The sequence below is a fragment of the Pelecanus crispus genome, chromosome 1, assembly GCF_030463565.1.
Source record: "Pelecanus crispus isolate bPelCri1 chromosome 1, bPelCri1.pri, whole genome shotgun sequence".
Taxonomy (NCBI): Eukaryota; Metazoa; Chordata; class Aves; order Pelecaniformes; family Pelecanidae; genus Pelecanus; species Pelecanus crispus.
In genome coordinates this window covers 8,041,862-8,068,340 of record NC_134643.1, presented here as the reverse complement: position 1 = coordinate 8,068,340, position 26,479 = coordinate 8,041,862, and the positions used below count along the sequence as shown (strand labels likewise).

The 26,479-nt window shown below is 42.2% G+C and overlaps 1 protein-coding gene across 1 annotated transcript in view; it reads left to right on the top strand.

The window, feature by feature from the left end:
* The window catches only part of BEND7 (BEN domain containing 7), a 45,279-nt gene extending 21,368 nt beyond the window's left edge, over nt 1–23,911 (top strand). The window contains exons 5-9 of the mRNA XM_075726283.1: nt 926–1,191; nt 5,385–5,610; nt 11,038–11,157; nt 19,038–19,088; nt 23,850–23,911. Of these exons, the coding sequence (XP_075582398.1) occupies nt 926–1,191; nt 5,385–5,610; nt 11,038–11,157; nt 19,038–19,088; nt 23,850–23,911 (725 nt within the window). The remainder of the gene's footprint in view (nt 1–925; nt 1,192–5,384; nt 5,611–11,037; nt 11,158–19,037; nt 19,089–23,849) is intronic.
* The last annotated feature ends 2,568 nt before the right edge of the window (nt 23,912–26,479 follow it).

Here is a 26,479-nt window from a genome sequence, read left to right as displayed (position 1 = left end):
GCCAGAAATGAAGTATCCCAGAAATCTTTTACTAAACAGTATTCCGAGCTTTGTTTTTTTCCTGAAGCTTTGTAGATGAGGACTATTTGTAGTTCACTCATAGCTCGAATGAATTTGATTTGCATGTGTAGCACCTTTGGCTTTTTTTGTTTTGACCTTGATCTTATTGATTCTTCCGGACATATAATTGTATCTGCATAGCATTCTGCTGGAGGACTTGCTCACGTTGATACAAGTTCAGGATTGGCACCTTAATTCACACAAATGATTGTGGATACTGGAAAACGCAAGATATTGATAAATATAAAATATGCTCTCTTAGTTTTCAGAGGTAACACATGAGCTGTCAGTATCTGTATATGAGCAAATCAAACTGATGCAACTTTGGGTTACTTTTTTCCTAGAAATTAAACTACTGAATAGTGTTTTCACTCATTCTTGACATAATGGTACTTGAAATGTTCTTGCTGAGCTAATTAACTTGGTGGCTACATTCATAAAGATAACTAATTGCATTAGCACTTGTATTATCTTACTTTATCAGGAAAAGGTGCTCAAAGACAATGAGATTCTCAGTCATTCAAGAGGGTATACAAATTAATCATTGCTTAAGTCCTTCGTGTCACCAACCATCCAGTGGTCACTAGGAGAAAGAACCGCATATTCCTAATTTTCCTAAAACACTATTCATGAGCATGTCTTGAAAATACTCATAGTAGAGCTCAGTGTGATTATTTGCGTTGTACAGACTGGAAAATAATGCAAAGGTGATAAAATGTAACTGTTTCACATACACAAACAGCCCTGAAAACCGTACCACTTATCCAGAAGATAAGTTTAGTGTGGCAGTAGTTTAATGGTGCATCTATGTGGTTATACATGTGCTTTTTTCTATAAATTTAATTCATTACTTTCTTTCATTCAGTTGGGACTCAAAACAGACAGCAGCCTCCTGTTCCTCTGATTTGCACGCAAAAGTCAACAATATCAAGAAAGAGAAATAAAAAGAAAAAACTGCCCCTCAAAACTGTTGAACCAATTACCATGAATAAGAAACCCAACACTGCAGAGAACGAAAAGAAGCTATCAGCAAACTCAGAACGATCAAGTCTGCAAGCAGTTGAACCCCCCCTAAAGCCAGAAACCCCTGTTTCAGGATTTGGAATTATCCTTGAATCGGCTTCATCAGATGTAAGTTAATGTTTTAATATGTGGGATCACAGGATGTTAAAGCACTAATCTGTGCAGGAGAATCAATACTCAAGTCAGCTTGAGTGTGTTCCCTCTTCTTGTTAGAATAAACAAGCAAATCTTGGATAGGGTTGAATGGAGACAGTAGGGTTAGATGTGGGGAGTGCTGATTACAAAGTTGTGGGGTTTTTTTTTTCAACTGAGTGCTGATTACAAAATTTGGGCAGGTTTTTTTTCAACTTTCATGAGCGTGTAGTTCTCCCTTGAGTTCAAGGCTGCCTGTTGTTTGAGCTTGCAGTGGAAACTTTTTCTTCATTTCTTTTGTTGCCAAGAGCCACGGTGAGATCAGGAGCCGTGAAAAGTGCTGTGTGTATAAACCGTTCACAACCCTGTCATTTGCTGATGAGCACATGGAGTCCACACATATGCCTTTACCGTGCCAAGATGTATTTATGTGCTGTGTTTCATGCCTGGCTGGTCCCACTGGCTTCAGGGGACTCCTCACCTCTATAAAGTTCATACCTCAGTCTTTGCTGAATCGGGTGGTTGCTGGATGAGGGTCTTGACGCTGTTGATGATGTCAGTGTGACTAAAGGGGCCAAAATTTGCCACTCTACGTAATTTTCGCATGTTAAATTGCAATAAGCATATTTTCTTGATCTGTGTAACATGTACGCATTGATAGAAATTTCATGTATCTGGTGGCTGATTGGCTTTTTTTAATGACCAGATAGATGTCATCTGAACCAGTTCACTGATGAGTAAACTGATCATTAATTTCTCTAATATATTTTTAATTTGAGCAGGCAGTTTCCAATTTCCTAAGTACTATGAGCTAGAAAAACATAATTAAATTCAGTATCAATAAGCGTAAATGAAAACAATGCAGCAGATAATATTCTACCTTTCTGGAAGTGGGAACTAATAATAAAAAAGAGCAGTCATGATAATTCAGTTATATAGATGCAAGCCACACCACTAATTAGATTGCAGTCTCATGCCATAGTGTTGGTGTAGTGATACAGAGTAACTAGTTTGATGCTTTTTCAGAGGTTTTTCTTTTGTAGAATTATGCTTAATAATGTTTGAGGGAATGGTTTGGGGAGGGACTGGTAATTTATCTCCAGTACGCAATTTGTGCTTATAATTTTTCTTCGCTTGTGGCACTCTTTTCAGCTTGAAACACGGTTTTGAAAACAGTTTTGTACTTGCAATGGAATTTAATTTGGCTTTATGAATGTGTTCCATCACTGGACACAATTCTTCGTAGGTGCCAATTTGACCTAAGAAAAAAAAGAGAAAATACATGGCTCATAAATCAGGTCCTCATCTGCCCTCCCATGCTTTGGCCCCTGCTTGCCACAGTAGTTGTTTGACTAAATTTGCAGAGCCAGAACCCTGAGACAAACAAATTGATTTTGTTTTGTCTTTGGAAAGAAGGCAGTTGAGTTCTGAAAATAGATATATGTAATAGCGAAAATAAAATGTGACCTTAAACATTTTGAGAAGGCTAAAGAAAGTCACTTCTTTCAGAATGAATGGCAGTATTATCTTTTTCTATTTATTCATAAGCATCTCTAGTGTGTTCATGACCAGCGTGTCCGAGTGCCTGAAAAAAACTAAAGATATTTTACACAGCACCATAAATAAATGTTCCCTTGAGAATATTGCACAGGTTGTCTTCGTGTGTGCTGTGTCATACACTAGGACTGCCGCCACTGTTATTTTGCCAACATTTATTGAACTGTAAGAAAAATCTCAGTTTAATGTGTATAAAATGGGGGCTACCAAAAGCAGTGCAATTAGTTCAGATTTGCTGAGATGAGATACTGCCACTTATGAGATGGAAAAAGTCTTTGTGAGACCAACTCTTTATCTGGCCCATGAATCAGAGCACCTGCTTTTTAGATGTAATGATCTGTTACTCTTAGTTAAAGTTTCTTGTGTTTGTTTTACTGTTACAATGTTTCATTTATAACCTCATCATTTCTAATCTACCTAGTACAACCTACTAAAACGTCTAGAATTAAATCTAATTCGCTGCCTGTTAATTTTAGCACAGCAAAAGCCTTTGGCATTCAGGTCTTATTTATTTTATTGTACACAAATAGTTTACCCACCAGTTCCTTATGCTGTGATCATTATCTACTAACAAATGCTTTTCCTTTTGAGAAATCGCATTCAAAGTGATCATAAAGCTCAATTAGGTACTGATTGTCTTTGATTGAAGAATAGTTTACTACTAAAAGAAAGCAAGAATAAATCAGCGTTTTGCCTTCAAATTATTTCACTGATACACAAATTTATTCCTGTATTAAGAATAAAATAGTCCAAACTAAAATAATATTGACTCCTTCACGCTGGTGCACTGGTAAGGGTTGAAATGTATTTTACAGCTGTATTAGTGAAGATGATTTGTCTGCCCTAGGCATCTTGTATCATCAAGGTCATCTTATATTGCTATCATAAGACCCAAGACCCAAGTAACAGAGTAGGACAGGGTACCTTCATCACCATGACAACTACATTCTAGTTTTTGATTAACATGAAGTAGAATTTTTCCCAAGTTGTAAACTTGGCCCACATTTATTTACTCTTGAAAATCTTTTCTGTCACCAGAAAGTTTAGAAGTAACATATTAAAAACCCACCTACATCAGAAGATTGTCAAATGTCAAATAGAGTAACTCTGACTGTTTTGCTGGATCCAGCATTTTGAAAGTTCTCAAGGTAAAAAACACCTTTTCATCCAGAACAAGCTGAGAAATTTATGTGCTTTTTCGATTTTTTTTTTTTTAATTACTATCTGCATATTTTAAGACTTCATCCTGGCTTCCCAAAGCATTGTAATCTGCAGTTTTATTGCACAATACACATGCATATCCAGTGATAGTATATGCTTTGAAAATACTCTGCTTGCTGTAACTCTCTTGATATTGATTTTAAAAAATCCATGGGAAAAGAGTTACACAGCCAAATCCTTCTGAGATTGGCAGCCCTTTCTTCTGTCTAGACTCAAGGCGTTTGCAGGTGATTTGATGGGAGATGGCATTTGCTCTTGCTCTGTAAATATCTTTGAAAATGCACCATCACTGGTGGATATATTTTCATATAGGGGAAAACCAGAGCAACTTATTAGGAGCAACGCTGTAATGTTAGGTTATTTTCTCACATCATGACAACTGTTTCCCCCCCGCCCCTTGCCAACTTCCAGATAATATCTTAAAAATTTTAGTTTATTCATGATGTATCTTCATTCTAGATACATAATTATTCCATACAGACATCTTGCATAAGCAGTGTGGTAGTCATATTAAAAAAATACTGTAAATATTGTTCGTGTAATTTCTGATATGTACAGACAGGGGCAGCAAAAAGACTCTTAGCAAGGGGACTTCCTTGAGGACCTCTGTCTGCTTTTGCCCACAATGTACTTGAGGCGAGACTCTTGTGAAATACAGGATAATTTTGTTCCCTCTTCTTCCCCTCCATCTTGCTTTCTGGCAATGGCATAAATCCCTGTGATTTACCACTGAGGTTTTTTGTGCTGAAATAAGCTGTCTATCTAACATCATCCTCTTCTAAGGGTGCATTTTGGGAATATGAAAAGGAGGGAGAGGTGGCTGATCAGCGAGCACTGGCTCCAAGGGCAACCTCAAACTCATCATCTACTCCTACTCATATGGGCTGTATCTGCGCTGGAAGCCCTCTTGGGAAACCACGTGGAATGGGCCGGTAGCCCTGCAGTTGTCCTTCTTGGAAATGCCTGGCTGCCCCACAGCACGCTTGTTCACATCATTTGGCAGTGAAACAAGTCCATAAAACAGTTAGATAAATGTCCAAAAAGCTTCTCATAGGAATATTGCTCTGGGATGATCCTCTGGTTTGTCATTATTATCCAATATTGAAAGGTACCTCTTTTCTTTTTGTTAGCTGTATGCCTAGAAATAATGTCAGTAATTGTTAAACTATTACAGTGGCTAGACATGAGTATGATTATTTGATTTGCCTTTTAAGCTGCTTATTCACTGATGGGGTTTGATTTCAATGAAGTAGGCTGCTGTGGTACTGAATAGCTGGGAAGAGATTCATGGTTTGATTAAGTGATTGTAAAGTCTACACCAGATGCACGATTGAAGTAAAATAATGTATTTGAATGCTCTTTTAATTAAAACATTTGTATTCTTTTGGTAGCCAGAAGTGCAACTTGCAGAAGGCTTTGATGTCTTCATGCCGAAATCTCAGCTGGACTCTATATTATCAAACTATACTCGCTCAGGAAGTCTGCTCTTTAGGAAGCTGGTCTGTGCATTTTTTGATGACAAGACTTTGGCTAACTCTTTACCAAATGGCAAAAGAAAAAGAGGGCTCAATGACAACCGGAAAGGACTAGACCAAAATATTGTGGGTGCAATAAAAGGTACGGTTTTTGCTTTCTTTCATATGTGTAATTAGAACATACTCTCAGCTAAGGAGAGTGTAAGGGGATTAGAATTTCTGACGTGTGTTAGGTCTATTAAAATATGCAGTCTTATTTTTACTCCTTTCATTCACTTGTTAAAAATAGCTTCTACAGGGACAGCTTGTGTTAATTTTAAGCCAATGATCCTGGTTTCTGAAGTCAAGCTCTAAGGTTAGAATCTTAATAAGATAATTTTTTTTTTTTCTGGATATCAGAGATGCAAAGAAATCTTGAAAACATAATGACCGCATAACTGATCCTCTTCGATCAAAATTCTGAGGCTTGCACTGCATCTGGCTGTGTTCTGCTCTGTAAATAGTTTAGTAGTTGGTGGCTGGATTGGGGAGAGATGGAGGAGGATTACACTGGGAGTGAGATGAGTTTGATGCTCATAGGAACTGTGGTGATCCTTCTTTTGTGGGAGCAAATTTCTTAGTCAGTGTGAGGATCCTGTGCTGGGTGGGTTTTTTTAGTGATCACTGCTTTCTCGCTTCCAGAAGAACACGTGTACCTTCAAGCTCTGTGATCACAACATACAGAGAGTTAGTATTAGGCCAGATATTCTGAACGGGATTCTATTATTTTGAAATTTGGTATCGTAGGGAAAACACCCAAGTTACCAAAAGACAGGCTGTGTTGCAGAGTAGAGCTTATTTTAGAGGCTGTGACTCGTCCTGAGGTACAGGTTGCTAACCTAGGAGACATAAGGTAATAAGAAGAGCTTCTATAAGTACATTGGCAGCAAAAGGTGGCAGGGGAACCTTTTGCAACCACCTCTGTGTCCACTTTTGCCCCCCCCCGCCAGGCAAGAAAGACATTGACATACTGGAGTGAGTCCAGTGTAGGGCCACCAAGACTTATGGTACTGAAGCAGGTAAGTGGTGAAATATGTATGTGAAGTGACATATGAGGAGAGGCCGAGAGAACTGGAGAGAAGAAGATTCAGGAGAAACCTTATTGCTGTCCACAACTACCTGACGGGATGGTGTAGAGAAGATGGAGTCAAGACTCTTCTCAGAGGCATAAGAGGCTTCGGACACATGCAAAATTTCAACATGATATAAGGAAAAGCTTTTTCAACATAAGGGTGGTTGAACAGTGGAATACGGGCTCAGAGGGGCTGCAGGATCTCCATCCCTGGAAATATTCAGAACTTGACTGGTCGCAGTCCTGAGCATCATGATCTAGTTGCCATGCTTTGAGCAGCAGGCTGGACATGGAGACCTCCAGAGGACCCTTTCAACCTATGCAATTCTGCGATAAAGTATGTGCTATGGCTATGTCATAGTCCTAATACATCTCACAGAGTTTCTGGCAGACTTTCTTACAGTTACGCTTATAATTAAGTTTCAATCACAAACACTTCTTTTGTACCTTCTTTTCTTGAGCTCAGTAATCTGCAAAAATCCAAAGGTGAATTTACTCCATCTGTATCTCATTCTTCCTTAAAAGCTTTAATAAATAAGTTAAATGGAAGAAAAAAGGAGTTCAAAATTACTTTAAAAAAAAAAAACCTCTAATTTGGGTAGCACTATGATAAAAGAAATGTTTTTCAGTAGATGCAGCAGCACTATTAAAATAGCAATTGTTACCCACTGCAGAGAGCAATGTTTCTCAGCAGCTAAGCTCATATTACTGGAGCAAATTCTGAAGCTTGGTTTAACCTCTTCCCTTGAGCCCCGGGGGGAAGAAAGGAGGGAATTTTAGTTCCAACAGATACGTTTCATCTGTGATGGTACTACTAGGTACCGATGTAATAACAGTGATCTGTATTGGCATTTACAGTGTTGCCCAAATGCTAGTGCCTGATCCCTGATAGGGGAGCCCATCCCTAAATGCTGTGATGGAATAAGGTGCCAAGGGCTGACATCCTGTGGATCTTTACTCAGCCTGGCTCCAATAGCACCCTTCTTCCCTCCAAAGAGCTGGGCTGTCGGACACTGTGGTTTCATTTATTCCAAGAATAACTGAGCCAGTATGAAATCTCCACAAGAACAACATCATGTTGTTTGCATTATTATCATTAGGACATTCCTCTACCACGTGCCCAGATATCCTTTAGTGGCACTTTTAGTCCTTTTCCATGAGAGAGATAGAAAAGTGGAGAAAAGGCTACATTCATGACAAGAACGAGCAGAGAACTTAAAGGAGGGACTGTTTGCTTGAAAATCACTCTTCCTGTCTGAAAACATTTTAACTGCCATCCTTACAAGTAATTTAATGCTTCTGCAACAGGATGATTAGCCAGGGAGAAATTGTCTCTTTTGACTTTGGGTATTCAGTGGCACTTGTTGAATCAGTTGCAGTGTTTCTCCCAGGCAATCAGTTTCCCTTGTGAGTTGCATCAATCTTTCACTCAGAACTGGGGGAAAAAAGGAAAAAAGAGACCAGAAGTGATTCTTTTTCCTTTCTGTTGTTGACTAGAAATCCAGCCAGTGAAGTCCTTCCCTGCAGAAGTCAATGAGCTGTGTTCGGATGTACGTGTGATGTGTCCCTCAGGGGTCTGTATTGAGACCAGTACTATTCCATATCTTCATCAGTGCTATAGACAGCAGGATTGAGTGCACCCTCAAAAAGGTTGTGGCTGACACCAAGCTGAGTGGTGCAGTTGATTCACTAGAGGGAAGGGATGCCACCCAGAGGGACCTTGACAGGCTTGAGGAGTGGCCCATGCTGTTCAACAAGGCCAAGTGCAGGGTCCTGCACCTGGGTCAGGACGATCCCCAGTATCAGTGCTGACTCGGGGCTGAAGGGAGTGAGAGCAGCCGTCCGTGCAGGGAAGGACTTGGGGGTACTGGTGGGTGAAAAGCTGGACATGAGCCAGCAATGTGCGCTTGCAGCCCAGAAAGCCAACCGAATCCTGGGCTGCATCACAAGAAGCATGGCCAGCAGGTCGAGGGAGGGGATTCTGCCCCTCTGCTCTGCTCTGGTGAGACCTCACCTGGAGCACTGCGTCCAGCTCTGGGGCCCTCAGCACAGGAAGGACATGGACCTGTTGGAGCGGGTCCAGAAGAGGGCCATGGAAATGATCAGAGGGGTGGAACACCTCTGCTCTGAGGAAAGGCTGAGGGAGTTGGGGTTGTTCAGCGTGGAGAAGAGAAGACTCCAGAGAGACCTTTCAGTACTTAAAGAGGGTAGGTTTAGATTGGACATAAGGAAGATTTTTTTTTTTTTTTTTTTACAGTGAGGGTGGTGAGACACTGGCACAGGTTGCCCAGAGGAGCTGTGGATGCCCCATCATTGGAAGTGTTCAAGGTCAGGTTGGACAGGGCTTTAAGCAACCCAATCTAGTGCAAGATGTCCCTGCCCATGGCAGGGGGCTTGGACTAGATGAACTTTAAAGGTCCCTTCCAACCCAAACCAGTCTGTGATTCTATGATGTAGGGAGTTGTTAGCACCACACAGCTCAGGTTGACTAGAAAGGGGAGGCCCCACTTCTCCTGCCTCCTTCCTAATGTATTCCCATTCCTTTTTGCCCACATTGGTGTTTCCCTAACCACACATTGAGCAATCAAAGCTATTTTGACTTTTCATTCAAGAGAAGAACAAGCAAGTTAGAGAAGCAAGTTAACTTACTGGCTCTCCAAGGCTGCCGGACTCTGGCTTCCTGTGCAGGCAACACCAGGCAGAAGTCGTAATCCCCACAGTAGGCACCTGCGGTGGGTGGCCTGGGTACAGCCTGGTGTCACAGATTGTTCCCAGGCCCTGGTCACAAGCAGGAACTGCAGTTGCGTGTTGGAAGTAAGCAGGAGTCTTAGGTCACTGATCAGGTTCCCATTGTGTCAGGTACTGTATAGATTCAGAAGGGAAAGATTATTTCTACCTTCAGAGAGACCGTGATAGTTGCAAATCGGACACTGGCAATGTGTGGGGCTGTGTTGACTTCTCTGGGAAGCCCTCAGAGTTGGTCTGACATCCTTGCTGATCGGAGTACAGAGAAAAGCATTGCTAATGCCTTTCATGCAGTGGTTTTGTGAAGTTGTTAACGTGGAAAGAGTTTGGAAGGTGTGATTACTTTCAGTCCCTTTATACTTACCAGCTAGTGCTGTTTCAAAAGCGTGTGAATAAAAATACTGAAATTGTCATTTTTTGTTGCATGCTTCCCCATCCCATTCATGTGACATTTATTCTCAAGGATTACAAATTCCTTGAGCTGGGACCAGTGTTCTTTCTTTGTTTGCCAGTCATAATTGGACACTGGGCTCTGAGACCTCTGACCAAGGCTACAATAGCAATACTAACAGTAATAATATTTTTTCTATTTTTGCTCTTGTTTATTTTTTGCACACCTCTCAGTTGTGTGATGAAAATCAATTGCATCAGTTTCGCTCCATTTATAATTCTGTATTTTTGGTATAACATTGCTAGGTTTGCTGTAAATACGGAATTAAAGATGATGTTACAACTACCTGAAAGGAGGTTGTAGTGAGGTGGGTGTTGGTCTCTTCTCCCAAGTAGCTAGCGATAGGACAAGAGGAAATGGGCTTAAGCTGCGCCAGGGGAGGTTTAGACTGGAAATTAGGAAAAATTTCTTTACGGAAAGGGTGGTCAGGCATTGGAACAGGCTGCCCAGAGAGGTGGTGGAGTCACCATCCCTGGAGGCGTTTAAAAAACGGGTAGATGTGGCACTTCGGGATATGGTTTAGTCTGGTCTACCCTTGATTAGTCTAGAGTGGACTTGGTAGTGTAGGTTAATGGTTGGACTGGATGATCTTAAAGGTCTTTTCCAACCTAGATGATTCTATGATTCTATGATTCTATGATTCTATGATGTTGACCCTCTATGTACCATTTTTACAAAATACAAAATTGGACCTGTAGGATACTGCTTTTTTCTCAATAATGACTTATTTTTTTCTTTAGTAGCTTTATAAAGATTCTGTTCCATATGGTTTGGCAGTATGAGAACTGTTTTCCACAGTGGTAGGACTTCTGTCTTTCATCAGTTTGCCTGCAGCTTTAGGAACCTGACCAAGAGGCCGCCAAATGACCAGATCTTCAGCCCTGTACTTGTACCATATGGAAGGCAGCATTTATAAGTGCCTGCCACATCTAGAGACTCAGTTCAAAGTACACTGTTACTCTCCTGTGATGTTTCTGTGTGAAATTCATGAATGCAAGACATAAGGTGTAGACCGTTGCTCTGGGATAGGCTTTTATAAGTAGTAACTATGGTATTACTGTGGTATTTGTACACACAAATGATTTCTGAATGATAAACTTGTGAAATGCTGAGTTGGACTCTGTTCTCGCAATCATAGATTTGGCCATTTAAATGCCCTTTGATAAGTGGATAATTTGATACATTTTGTTTATAATCCTCTCCAGTCTCCCTTTCTCCATTCTGGTGGTACATTTCAAAAAGATGGTATCTTTTTATTTCAGTCTTTACAGAAAAATACTGCACTGCTAACCATGTGGATAAACTTCCTGGTCCTAGGGACTGGGTCCAGATTCTTCAGGATCAAATTAAACTTGCAAGACGACGATTAAAAAGAGGGTCAGGTATGTATAAAAATATAAGGAACAACATGTGAGTGTAAGATTAAAAGCTTAGAGCCTTTGTGTCCACCAAAGTGTTTTTCGTGTTGACTGTAGAGTTGTACATGTTCACTCTATGAAAATCAGACGTCTAAGATTTTAGTAGGTTTCTGTGTAAAGTACAGTGTTTCCTTGTGTTTGGTACGGTAGCAAGTTTAGGAGCTGTCTTTGCAGCCAAGCTAACTTTGAGTCTTTCTCAAATGTTGTCTCTAACCCCTTTCCATTAGCACCGAAACTCTTCTTCCCAGTGTTTGATGAAATCTGAGTCCTAAACTAGCTGATCCATCCAGGGTTGCAGGTAGAAGTTTTTTAATTCTGTGTTATTTGGTCTGACAAGCCACTTACTGTACTGTTAAGACATAACCCAAATTACCTTTCCCTCTAAACTATATACGTCTGGAAGGATAGATGAGTTTTCTCACATTCCTTGTGAAAGAATCAGCATCACTGTAGCAAAAAAAAAAAACCAAACCACCCACCCTGGTTGTGCCAGCAAGGTTCTGCAATACATAGGAGGGAGCTTGCCAGCAGTGAATAACAGGTAACGTAGGTAGGGTTTTGCAGCAAAGCTGCTAACTTGGGCTGGGATAACCTGCATGCTTGGGGCTGGGACCAGCCAGCTTAGCTCAGCGCTAAGCTTTCACCCCGACAGCACGCAGCTGGTGAGGTCTCAGCTTCAGCGACGAACAGCAATGTGCAGTCTCAAAATACCCAGTAGAATTCATGGGAAAGCAATATCACTGATTAAGAGACGTGTAATTACTTTATAAACCTTAACTAGTCTCCTTCCCATCTTCATGCCTCCTATCCTAACAAGGGGTTTTCTTTATACAAAGCTTCACTTACTCTTCCTCATCCTAGTGTTTTCTTAAGGCTCTCTCGTGGTTGTATTTCTTGCCCATCTCTCCCTCGGAGCATCTGACACCGTTGTCTGAGGCATATCATTTGTGCCAATGTCCTTAAACACAGTCCTTCACTGTTACCGTATTTAGCGGCCTGCCTTTTCCCCTCTTCCCTTCTGCCCATCACCACAATTAAGTGCCTGTTAGCATCCAGGGATTGACGGGATGGGAAACCTGATGGCTCTGCAGCGGATGCTGGTGGTCCCCGTGGCTACGGGGGCGGTGAGCAAGACCGCAGGAAATGTCCTCTCCAGCTCCAAATGTTCTCTGTCCAAAGCTGTGCCTCTGAAACACATACTTAGACTGGCATCTGAAATCATTCTCCACAATGTTATTAATGCCAGGAGGGAAAAGCATAAGACTGAGGAAAATGAGAAACACCCAGAGACAGAAATAACACAGGGGGAGGAAAAAAGTGCAGATTATTCAGTAGCATAAGCTTCCCTGAGTAGAGAAGCAAACCAGCACTAGCCTTAAAAAGGGTTTCTTGTGCATGTTGGGGGAGGGAGGAGAGAGGGATACAAGATAATCTTGTTAAAGACAGTGTCAGATTACTGGTGTTGTACAACAGGGCTGCTTTCTGCCACTTCCAAGGCTGCCTGGCCCCCCCAGGACAGGAGGGTGGAAGTGGGATGCCAGGCTTTGATAAGGTGAAGAGTGCAGTGTGGGTTGCGGGGAGCAGAGGGTCCTTGGGCTGTCTGCAGAAGATCCCTTGAGAAAGAGGATTGACCTAATTTTGTTTTGATTTTTATTTTCTTTCATCCTTTCTTATTTGCTTTTCTTCATGTCTCTGCAGGGTATTAATTAAAATGACAATGACGTTCAGCTTTTGCCTTTCAAATGGGGCCACATCCATCTCTGGTCCTTTCTCAGGATGGGAGAATCTAAGCAGAGGATATTGTCTCTAAGCTAGCAGGACTATGAAGAAGAATAAGTGAAGCTGAGTATAGTGTAACTGAGTAAGATAGGCTCCAATATCTATCTTTAGCTGCAGAGGGAAGGTAACTCGTTAACCAGTATGTGGATGAGTAGTGAGCAGCAATGTACCTAGCAGCCCCTCAGGTTTATTTGCTGAAAAAAAGTACACAGTACCTAGACTGGTAGAAAAGCTCTTTTTTGTGTTGTTTAGTTTACCGGCCATTCCCTGAAGTGCACCAGTTTCTCTGTGATATGAGACCACAGGCAGACATGCTCTTTTCGATCTAGCAGGAGTGATTGAACACACCACCGTGGCCACCTGCACCTTACCGTCTGCTACCATCTTCACTGGTGGCTTAAGCTAACCCTACCTGACCTTGCACTGAAGCAAATTAGAAGTTTCCACAGCCTTTCTGACAGCAAAACAGTAGATAGCTGCAGAGAGTCGGGGGCAGACAGCTGGTTGCAGTAACATCTTCATCTTATTGAAACAAGATTTGTTAGTACTTGTGTATTACAACCATGAGCTTCTGATATGAGGAACATTGAGATGATCAGGCTACAGATCCACCTAGTCCCGTATTTTGTTTCCAGCAATGGCTATTAGCAGATGCCTGGGGAGGTCTATAGAACTGAGGGAAAGATACTGCGATGCTTGCTAGCATAGTCTCACAGCCCTCGGCAACTTTATCCTGATATAAAACTGGTTGTGTGGGAACTGTGGACATTTTAACTATTCATTGTGAAGTGATACCAAAATTGTTACAGCTGTGTGTATCTTAGATGAAAACAGGAGGGGAGGGCAGGCACGGAGGGAGGTTTTGATCTGCTATGGGGAGAAGGTGTCCCAGGACTTCATGTTGCAAAACTTAGCTTTTAAGAATGTGAAAATTGCGGGAATTGCAGCCACTGAGATGTGGGACTCCACTCTTCCAGCTGAGCTCTTGAGCTCTTCCAGTCCGCATGTGGCCAGTGGAGTAGAGGCTGAGCCCTTCCAAGCGAGTGTCCTCAATATTCGCAGATCATTTTCTTTTAGTTTTGTCTCCACTTGCTCACTGAAACATACTGGCTAAGTTTGTGGGTTTAGACTAAGGTGCCCAAAGAACAAAGCTGAGCCAGCATTAAGCTAAATTCACCTGAGACTTTCTGACCCAATGTGTCTCCCTGCTGCCTGATTGCACTGATTTATCTACATCGGTTCCTGGTTTGTCGTAATCCGCAGGCTTTATATGGAAAAAGCTTAAGATGATCCATTTATTTTACAGAAGCCACAAGACAACTTTTTAGTCACCACTGAGTTGGGCTAAATTTTAACAGCAGAAGTATTTAAGAGAGGAGGGGCAGGCTTTCCATCCTGCTTGCCTTCCCCTGAGCCATTTAGTACATCCTCTGATTAGTTTTTCATTCAAACGAGGCAGTAAGACACTGCATTCATGAGCAGTCCTCTCTGCTTTATCCTGTGAAACATTATTTCAGTCTGATAACATAAATCCTGCTCTAGCTTTCAGTGATACTAATAATTTCAGAGAATTCTAGCAAACGAGTGGGGTGGATCTGCTTTTCGTACCCCTTTCTATAGGGCATACTCTCCTGAGCATTTCCAAATTAAATGAAATCATGATCACTGGATCATAGATGCTGCCCAGCTTCAACCTTATTTATCATGTTCTGCTCATCTCCTAGGATTAGGGACAGAAAAGCTCCCTACTTGGAAAGCTAATCAAAAAAACACTTAAAAATTCTGCTTTCTAGAAAATAGTTCCCCTGTGTAGATTTTGAAAGGTTGTTATCCTAAGCCAAATAAAAATTCATTTAAGTTCTGAATCAGTGACAATATTTTTCATAGCTGGAAATATTCTTTTTTAAATTTATTTATTTTGCTTTGGCTTTCTTAGTTCTTTTAGATTATTGCCTGAGATCTGAGACTTGGGTAGGTTTTTTTTATTTGTTAGATCTGAGAATAAAGCTGTCACTGCCATTAAATTTTTATTGGCCTTGTTCAGTCTTTTCAAAATTTCACAAGTTGGCTGTCACAAAGGGGAGAAGAGACGGCAAGGTTAATGTTACAAACAGATGTTATAATTAAAATTAAAGAGTATGATAATATTCTTCAGCTTTGACTACTGGTCCCATTTCATGCCAGCAGCACAGCGTACTGGGGTACGGCTTCATAGTGCCAGATCTATCTTCTCTCAGCAGAGAAGCTGAACCTTCTTGGCTGCTGGGATGTGTTGCAAAGTGGCCCTGGAAGGGAAGAAGTCAAAGGAAAAGGCACGTGCATAGGTTTCCTCTCTTAAAGCAGCGTGAATTAGAATGCAAATCGCCTTGTCATTTATGGCGGCAGTTTCCCACGGCGTGGTCTTTTCACCCTGCAAAAGAGAATATGGGTAGGTGGCTGGTGGCCTTGCCAGTGGCAGCACAGAGGGAGACAGTCGACCATTAGCACAGAGATCTTAAAATGGGTAAAATCAGCAGGAACTGACTCGCTGTTCATGTCACCTCTGTGCCAGACATAGCATCCAAGCCTTTTGATTACTAAACTCTCCATCCATTAATAAGCAGTAGGTCAGGGGCCACACATCTCTCGCAGTAAGTTCTTCCTCCCTTTTTATGTTTTGAAGAGCCTGTAAGCCATTATTCTGTAGCAGCTGTCCATTGCATAGACAGGAAAGCTGATACTGTATGAGTAATACTCCCGAAGTACACAGGGTAAGAGCTGTTCATGCAAAATGATTACCTTGTGCGTATCCTGGAAGCTTTTGATTGCCCTACTCCATAAAGGAAAATATGGCAATGTTAGAAAGCATGCTGAAATTTTTCAGGCAGGATTAATTTAAATAAATTACATGCCGTGACGCTTCATCCTTGAATTGTTGTTTAAAATTAACATTACCTTGTTGCAATGTAAAATAGTGGGAATGACAGAAGAAGAAATGCTTACCTTTTTTCTGGAAATACACCCTTTCTCCCACGTCCTTGTTCAAACAGCTGCTTCCATTGTTTCATATGAGGGTTTTTTTGCTTTGTACTACTCTTCATCCTTCTGATTTCCCTGGTTTGTGTTTTTGATACAATATCTACATGTTGCAAGAGATCGGGCTGATTTTTTGCTTAGAAATACACACAGGGCCAGGAAGGATGTAGGATGCGAGTCCAACATGTGGTATGGTGCTTTTGTGGCCAGTATCTTAGATAAAGATGGCAATACTAAAGTGAGTAGCTGCTGCATTCATCTTCCCAGCCCTGAGCATGCATGTACTTCTGTCCAAAGAGCAAACCAGCAGGTGTACGCTTAACAGACAAACATGTACATCAGAAGCTAACATTTTTTTGGGGGGGGGGGGGGGGGGGGAGGATTCTAAGGAAACAACTACCAGGATTGTTTTGCAAGAGCTACCGAGCTCTATCTAAGCAAAGGACAGAAAAGAGGCTCCAAATTCCCACAGTAGGATCTAGTCCTGCTTGCCTTGTCTTGCAAGCTGGCTCAAGACAAGTAGAGTTTGGCTGGCAGTCTCTGGGTGCGGTTGTCAAAGGCAAACCTTCTTTCCTGCTTGGAATGACATGTGAGAAGCTGGTGGTTTACATCCATGTTAGGAGGTCAAGGTGTTTATGTCGTACTTCACCTGGAGCTGCTGTTATGCATCCAGTTCCATAAAACAAATTCGGGCAGCTACTGAGAAGAGCGAGTAGGCTCTCCGGGCATCTGCCGTGCTCCCACTCCCTTTCTGGCACTGGCACAAGCATTCATGTGGTGATGTTGTCAGTTTTTAACTAGATCTGATCTCGGTGACCGTATAGACATTTGTGCTGGCACGAGGAACGGAACTGGAACAATTGGTGGAGAGCTGGACCTCATCTATCCGTCTTGTGCCAGATTAAAATGGCCAGGTAACTTTGTTACCAGCAAAGCTGGTTCCGCAAAGTTGGAGACTCGAGTCCTTGTCTTCTGAAAGCAAGGTACTTCCTAGCTTCCATTTGTTTCTTTCTGTGTTACTGCCTTCCTCTGAGTTTCAGCCAGGTGTAAGAAGAGCAGTTAGGCAACCACATCTCTTGAGCAACTTCAGGAGTCGCTGCTGAGATTTCCAGAAAACCTATGACTTGAGTGGACAGCCTGGTTGGCACCAACCTTGGTACTGGTAGAGGGAAGACTTTCCAGCCTACTACCAGCATGCATGTCTGGCTTCCCCCATTTTCACAGCTTGGGTCCCTTCAACCCAAGGGGTCAGTGACAGCTTCATCTCTTGTATGCTGAATAGCTGTGCCGCAGAATCACTTGGCGCAGGTAGCTCATAACATGGCTAGGAGCTGGCCTCAGACTGTCACTCCAGATGTTTTAAGCTGTTATGTCCTGTTGGCTGTTTCCCAGCTGCTCATTTCACCACGCTGTCTCCTCCCTTGCACAGCCAGTCCTTCCATGGCTGTGAGTTTGGTCCAGATTCAAACCAGCCTGCATAACCTCTTCCCATTTACTGAGCCACCCGTTCCTTCCAAAATTCAAGATTTTCACAGTAAGCTGTACCCAAGCACTTAATTTGTTTCTGCTCAGTGTGCCACCTTCTCACAGAAAGCAGAAAAAGGTACCGGTTCAAGGCACAGAGTCACTTGCAGGTCTGTGCCGTGTACTTGTCAGGGCTCTCCATTTAAACCTTCCATGGGAGGAAAGCTGCTTGATACTAGGGTTTTTCGTTTGTTTCTGTTTTCTTTAGTTCAGTTAATTTTGCAGAACTGAGTAGAGACCATGTAGCTAAAAACTAATCTGACATCCGTGCACGTGGGGGAGAGAGAGAGCAACCTCTTGGTCCAGGGATGGATAGCCAGGTGTTGCTGGAGGAAGGAAGGAAACTGATGTGTATCAGCAGCTGGGTTAGTTCTTCCTGGGATATCCTCATAAAGGCAGCAACTCAACATCCTCACATACATTGCTATGATAAAGACGAGCAGGACAGTTAGTTTAGTTTCAAGTGGGAGCTGAACTGAGCTGCTCAGTGCACCTGTAGCCTTGGTCAGATTTGATCCCTGTGGATATCGTGCAATGAATGGAGGTGTGTAGATGTATATCCACCACACTGACCGTGTACATTGTAACAGCTGGTCCTTCAGGAGCACACCTAGATTGCTTAAGTACTCTGAAAGATCTCATTATGTTTTAAAGGCCTGAAATATCATGCTGAAATGCCACAAGACAAAGGCAATAGGATTTTGAATAGGGCTTATGTAGGTCAGGCACCCATTTCCTGTTACATGCCTATAACTTACCCAGGGTTCACATGCACACTCCAGGGTACTACAGTCTAGCAAGTCACTGCACATCTGCTGAGCCAAATTAACTATCTTTATGCATACCCTTGGCCTGTGGCAAATACGAGATGAACAAATGGGGCTTTTAGACTTCCTTCACCATGGGCTAGGTTAAGTCAAATGATCTTGCATAAGCTGTGGGTTGAAGGCACGTGTGTATCATACACTGTAATTGCCTGTGTGCCTGCGTGGTTACATGCTTTTTTAATTATGCCAAGTGCCTGCCTGCATCTTTGAAGACATTTTGCCCTAGTCAGTCTGTCCCCTGCAAAATGAACTTGCCTGTGGTCACAGGCAGTTTGGATGCAGAAATGGGGGTGTTCACCTTTTCCCCATAGGCATCGGATGATGGCAGCTGTCGGAGGGTGGAGTACCAGCCTGAGAGGCTCATCCTCCAAGGACCACTGAGGACTTTTCTGATGTGCTTTTATCAAGCGATTGCAACTCCTTTTATCATCTGGATATCCTGAAACCTTAGAAAGAGCAAGTGTCACTCCATCCCATTCCTGGCACAACTGCTTCTTCATACCCAACTCCCTCTTCTAAGTTTGCATTTTTATTATATGACCTTTTCCTCCAAGCAGTGAGTTTTTAGCTGAGCAATAGCAAATTGCAGCTGAGGAAAGTAGATAGAAAATGCAAAATCACTCTACAGCATGTAGCTTTTTAATCGCATTCCTGTATTCAGTAAAAGTAATGAGATTTCTTGTTTATATTTGTAATCAGCAGAGGCAACTGACTGTGATGAGAAGCCGGACATTTCTCTACTACAAACAGGTAAAATGCATTAAAATTTTTATCAGCTTCTAATGTGTGTGTGTGTGTTTGTTTATGGCACAGAAGCAGTTTTCAGTAATCCTGGCGTGCCATATACAGTCAGATAATTGCACACAGGGCCCAGCTATCTTAAGTTTTGAATGGCCTGTATTAAAAACCAAATGCATCAGAATCTTACAATTTCCCCTTCTATTTCATATTCAAAAAACCTCAAGGTTCATGGTAGCAGCTAAGCTAATAAGGCCACTAAGTTACCCTTCTTATGCTAGATAGGGACTTGCACTCATCCCTGCTATTTCTAGGAGTTTTTTTGAATTCTTAACAGAGTTATTGGTAGGGACAAACACAATAATTTGTATTGTAGCATCTGTTCGGTTGTCCAACATATTAGCAGTAATATCTTAGGTTCACAGAAGGATTGCAAAGATATTTATATGCTAGTTAAGTGCTGGTTTACTTTTTCTTGAAGTGCAGCCACCCTGCCTTAAAAGCCCAACAGCTGCTAAACAGCAACTTAGCTATGCAGCTGTGTGGACTAGGAAGTAAGATTTTTGCACGCTGTTGCACATGGTGTTGAAATCAAGACAGGCTGGGACTGAAATTTGAAGTACCCTCTCGTTAAGAGTCAGTCCATCGATAGATGCCCTGATGGTAGGAGCTGAGCTGCCATCCTCTGAAAATCCAGTGGGGACGGAGACTGAGGAGATAGTCATTCCCTGCATTAGAGTCATTTCCCTGTAATTTCACCAAGATGCTGCCTGTTATCCCCAAAGCCAAATTAAAAGGAGGGAAGGCCTTGAGCAGACAAATAGGGTCATGGATTATGGTGCGTTTTTATTTATGCCTAAGGTGTAACAACAAAGGGTGACTGGAGATCAGCAATGCTACTGCTGTGAAGAACAGGACAGGGCTGCTCCTGGGTTGCTGAGCGCATGGCGTGGTACCTCGAGGCTATGGGGTGGACAGGAGAGTACTAATACCATCGCAGCATCTGTCTCTTGGGCAAGGGCTTCCTTATCTGTCTTGCGTAAGGGCTGGAGAAGGAGCTTTCACACACACGCTGCTGTGTGCCGGAGCAGCAGCTGCCAGCCGTGGAGCGCTGTCGGTTGAAATCCCGCTGTCGGAGCACGTGCAGTTACTAAGGAATAGGACCAGCGAAGCAGTTGGGAGGACAAGCAGCTATAGTCTTGTTCTGGCAGGGACCCAGTGGGGGCTGGGAGCACACGCTGACTGTGAGCTGCCGCGCTGCTTTCTTGGCCAGCCGCTGAGTATTTCAGGGTACGGTTGTGATAATAGATGCAGGAAGCTCTGGTTTGAAAGGTCTCTTCCAAGTGACATCCTGTTCATTTCTTTTATCAGGGAGGGAAGCAATTCCGTTGCAAGAGGACCCTCATAAAGGTTGCTAATGCAACGTAGTGTTATCTTTTCATTGCTCCGGTAATCATATTAAGGAGCAGAATTACCGGATTGCTGTGCTTTTCTTTGAGCGCAGTTTCTGTAGTTACTACTTGTGTCGTACGTCATTGATGGAAGTGAGTGTGCTGAGATGGTTGTGGTAGAGAATAAGACTCCCTTTCCACTCCACAGCAGATCACCATTGCAGTCTGCTTGCTCCTACACCTTCAAGCATCCATGCATGCAGTTTTTGAGCTGAAATGTTTCCTTTGTGATGTATACCTCTCCGTACTATCTGTGGAAGGACGCCTAAATAAACCATGCTGCAGTTTGCATCGGTGGGGGAGGTGATGCTCACAGGCTGTAAGCCAAGTGTTTGACTCACACCCATTATTATATGTGTGTGAGTGCCTCTTTATAGTACGTATCCATGTAATATCATACTGTTCTTGGAAGCAAATGATTTAAAGTGATATGCAGACAGTATAATGACAGTAATTATGATAGAGAGCCAAAATACAGATGCTTTCTATCAAGGAGTGTAGCAAAAGAGGTGGAATATAACTTTTACAGAGGTCTTTACCTGTCTTCGTACAGCTGGTTTTATAAAGGGGTGTTACTGACAGGTTCTTTAAAGAGAGCCTTCGTGCGATTTATTCAACTGTCTTCCCTGTTTAGCTTGAAAAATCTTTGGGGAATTGTCTCTCTGACTGTGTGTTTGTACAGTGCCTGGCACAATGGGCCTTGGTTGCAGATGATGGCTAATATCAGATAAATCACAGCCTCAGGTTGTACCAGGGGAGGTTTAGATTGGATATTAGGAAAAATTTCTTCGTGGAAAGGGTTGTCAAGCTTTGGAACAGGCTGCCCAGGGAAGAGGTTGAGTCACTGGCCCTGGAGGTATTTAAAAGACGTGTAGCTGTGGTGCTTAGGGACATGGTTTAGTGGTGGACTTGGCAGCGTTAGGTTTACGGTTGGAGTTGATGATCTTAAAGGTCTTTTCTGACCTAAAGGTTTCTGTGATTCTGTGATGAGAGGTTAACCTGGTAGAATAAAATGAGACCACATTAGATTGCTTGAGGCGGGTCTTGCAGGAGACTGGATGGGGAGAAAAGCTGGGGTACAGAAGCCATTTATGAAAGATGGTTGATTCAAGAATTGAACTAACTTGTGAATCAAAAGCACCCAGAGTGAATGATTTGAGTCAACAGTAAGCGTTGGTGCAAAAAAAAGGGAAAACTCAGATGCCTTTAATCTGCCTTTTCTGCTCAGTCCTGCCTGTGATGCCAGCAATGTTATGAACAAGATCTGGGTATGTATCGATGCTGAAATGCCTCAACCTACACGTTGTTGGATCGCAGGCTATGGCTGACACTTCATTTGAGACACCTCAGTCAGAAGTGTGGATGCTCTCAGGTCTCTTCATTGATGGTGGGAAGAGGGCTGCTTCCAGAGAGGTCGGATCAGCTAAGGTCGTGTTTGGAGATGTCTCTCCTTCGGTGCCAGCAGGACTGGGCCCTGTGCAGTTAATTGGTATAGGTGCCTACAGCCGGGTTTGAACCTGCTCCCTCTGTGTCCACAATTAGCAAAGTCATGGACTTTGAGGAGAGCAGGGGGTGTTTTGTTTTGAAAACCCTCCTTTGAAGCTCAAAAGCCTTGTAAAAAAATGGAACTGGTACATCCTCATAAAACTAAGGAAGACATTTTTGCTCAATTACATTTTAGCACTTCTGAGCAGAAATTGTGCTCCCGTTTTAAAATCACCCTCAATGCTAAGAGGGCCTTTGCTTTAAAAACTGTTGATTGAAGGGTGTTTAAAGTAAATTGGAAGAACTGTGGCAGTTAAACTTGCTGGGAACTTTGGTGCATTGACAGATACATCTCAAGAAAACACTAGAAGAATTGTCTCTAACAAATGTTATCAAAGCTCAGGTCTTCCACAGTTCCAGCGTTTGCACCTACCAAAAGCTGAAGGCTGTGTTCAGACCTGAGCTGAGACAGATCAGACAGCTCCATGGGTAATTACCATGGACTAAGTGGAAAAACTGATTAGTTTCTCCATGATAAAGGAACCCAGAAGGTGTGAGATAGATCTGTATCAGGATGAAGGTGTGGCAGCTTTTAGTCTTTCTATATAAGTTGGTATTGTGAAAAGGCTCATCTTATTTTGGTCTAAAATTTACACAAAGCATCTGGATTCTCTGTTTTAAAAAAAAAAATAAAAGGAAGGCATACCCCTTAAGTTCTGTATGTGGAAACAAATGTAAGCCAGCTGCAACACCCTTTTCTTGAATCCTCATCTTGAAAATTGCATTTGAAAGATATATGCAGCCCAGGACCATGAGAGAGCCCTCCTTATACCTGCGCTTTGGGCCACAGCTGTGCTGAGAGTTTGTATAGTTTCTCCACACTGGGGTTAATTTCAAGATGAGAAAGAATTTTGATATCCCTAAAAGAAGCCGAAACACTAACATCCCGGTCCTCAGGTCCAGGGGTGATACAGCTTTGTGAAAAGATGAGAGCAATCTCTTGGTAAAGAAACCGATGATAAGAAAACAGCAACGATCCAATTCTATATAGGCTGTCTCCTTTTCTCTTGAAATACAATATCAAGAAAACGAAACTTAAAAAAAAAAAACCTTTTCGAAACCTTAAATATAAATCCTTTATTGTAATATAAATCTTTATCCTTTCAGTGCATGATTGTATGAGTCTTCCCTTTTCATTGGGTTATATTTGCCTCTCAGGCTGATTGATGTCTGTCTCCTATTTGCCCTGTGTTCTTAGCGCTCTCGTCGTAATTCTTCTGTCCATCTTTCATTGTTCTGTTTAGAAAAAGCACATTCTTAAAGTGCTTTAAAAAAGATGGAATATAATCATACCGGGCACCTTTTTTTATACATATATATATTCTCCTACATGCATTTAGACTGCTGTGGAGTTGTGGGGTTTTTTTTCCCCAAAGAAGATCCCAAAGTACATACTCTAGGTTTAAAATTCATGCGGTGCTTTTTTATTTCTTCAGAACTGTAACTTCAAAGGGGTGAGTATCGCAGTGCAGTTTGTGCCGAAGTCTAATGCAGTGCTTTACATCTGAAGCGGGGTGCACTATATGTTGTGTGAAAAACTTTGCTGACAAATTCTGCATTCAGAAGAATTTATTTAATTTGCTTTTCTTTAGCCAGTTGAGCTTTAGTCTAAATGGAATTCAGCAGCCACTGTCTGCATATATACCAGCAGTTCAGCCCCATCCTAAATTAAAGTCAGAACTCAAATATGTAATTTCCATCATTTTAATTTTATTTTTTCTTAATTTCTTAAATTTTATATTTTTAACTGATTTCGTCAAACTCTTTCTTCCTTCAGGTAACCTTTTCGACACCACAACAGATCATCTGATAGACGCAAACCCAGATTTTTCAGCTTGAATTTCACATCCTGCATCAGTCGTCTTAGCGGATAGAAACATCCTCTTCTTTGAATAATGTTCCCGCAAGATCGGCGCAAGAACTTCAGCATACTGGCAAGACGTGGACATCCGTACCATTTTCCCTTCAAGTTTGTGTTGTTTCATGCATTTCCCATGTAACCTCAAATAACGAAACCGCCAGATTGCTTCATGATGATTTCTCTCCATATCCAATGCATTATTTAATTAGCGGGGTACCCACTCTGAAGACATTCTCTTGCCTTTGTTTGTCCTCCACGATTGTATTTTTCCACGATCGTATGCTTGCCAGCAGTGTTTCATCTTAAGCCACGCAGAGGTGAATACACACAGTCGGGTGACTCTTCCCGTCCTCGGGGACCAGGCTGGCATCTCTCTCCATCACGAACCCCAGGGGCTCGATGAGCATTTGACTCGGCAAAGCTCTTTGCTTCTGCAGACCCACTTTTCCATTCCTGGCTGCTGTGGTACCAATGACCAGTCGTACGCAGCTGTGATTAAAAAGTCCTCGCTGGCTTTAGCAGGAAATAAAGCAGGATTCTTCCCAGCAGGGCCCTGTTTCCTAATTATAGCAAGGAGAAGCTATTCCTCAAACAGTTTCCCCTGCGTGGTCCTAGTGGGATGGCTCTCGAGCATCTTTGTAGTGCACATCACTGGAGATGGTCATTCTCCCCTCACTTTCCCCCCCAGCTTGCCCTACCACCTCCATCTCAAAATGTGTTAGTTTGCCGATTTCCAGGAAGAGGGTCTGCACACTGTGATTTTTCCACCACTGCCCTTGGCGACAATATTCACCTATTTTTTTAAAAAAAAAAGGTCACCTTTTGACTGGCACTCTATTGATATCTCAGCAGTTAATCTGAGTGAATCGATCAAGAAATTGCACTACCCTCTTAGACACTGAAAGGGACGGTCCTTTCAGGTCAGGGCTAAGGTAGAATCGTACGCGGCCCTCCATGCAAACCTTCACTTCTGCACCTTTCATCAGCACTAAATTCACTTTAAAAATGTCAGGAAAAAGTCTAGAAGGTCTTACCTGCAACATCTATCGATCACCAAGCAGCTTGAGCGTGTTTCCTGCAATTGGAGGGAGAGCTTGCTAGAGCCTTTACCATTGTGTTTCCTTTCCCTGTGTATATGTTAGGTGCATCTTTTTTTCTTTAGAAACTATTTGGCCTTTGAGTGTCTCAACAGAAGTGCTATTACAGAGTGGGATGGTTTTCAAAATACTTAATCTTTTTTTTTTAACAATCCTAAAGCCTGTTTTCTCAGATGTTGCCGAATGCCCACAAATAAGGCCAAAGCCAACGGGGAGCAGTTTGTTCTCTCAGCACCTGAGAAGCGAGGCTCCCAGCCCTTCCCCACCCACCTACCGTGGACTTTTAGGAATGACCGTGTTCTCTCTGAAACTGTGGAATAGATTGAATGTGCACTGCAAACCTTAAAATTTGAGTCTTTCCTTCCTTCATGGCTTGGAGTTGCCTGCACTGGGCAGGGGGCACCGGTCCGTCATGTCCGTGTCGTAAACCTTCAGCAACGGAATCAGCGTTTTGTAAATTTGGAAGATTGCATTTGTGTTTACTTACTGTGACTACTGTTCAGACTTTCTTCAGAAATCTTTTTATAGGGTTTATTAGAGAGAAGAAAAAAAAAAATCATTCCATATTTAGGTAAAAATGTCTCAATCTTCTGTATATATGTTTTATTAATATGTAAATATTTAGATATTTTTAAATTACTATGTTCTTAATAAAGCAACAAGGGACTAGTTGTGAAATGGTGTATAACATTGTGTTGTGTTCTCGATCTCTGGGAAACCCTCTTTGTCAGTCCAGAAAAGAAAACCTACAATAAATAACTTTAATTGCATGTGCGTTCCTGTGTTCTGTGCTGGATTCCCATATTTCAGAGGAATTACCTAGAAAACAGTGGGCTACATAGGGAAATGTATAGGAAAACCCTAAGAGTTACCACAACAATACTATTTTTTCAGCCGGCTCAGATGGAAACTGTGCTGCCTGCCAATCACAACAACGTCTATATCCAGTCGCATAACAACTCTTGAGTATTAAGTACTGATATGCTTGAAGTCTAATTTTAATTGAATTAGGTGCCTTTATAATCTGCACTTAAAAGGTTAAGCTCTGCTTCTATGGAAACAACACATAGGAAGGACAAACCAATACTCATAATTTGGAGTAGCTGCAAAGATATATGCTTGGCAATTTATTATCACACCCTCATCAAATGTTGTTTAGCCTTAGAAAATATTTCCTGTGCAAACATGTTCCTGGTAATCTTCCATCAATTACAAGGAGCCAGTGAAGTGAAAGAGCAGCTCGCCACACCTTTTCTGCTTTATATAAGGAGTGCTAGGGATAAATTGCCGGTAAACAGTCTAGCGAGAGTTTCCTTTACACTTCGGTGGCTGCATGGATTGGCTGAAGCCTGGTGCATGACTTGCATCCGTGTGACAAGGTGTGAGCCAGCGCGCTCCCTCTCCATTGGGGAGTGTTGCAAGAGCAACTAAATCCTAGATCACAGAAGG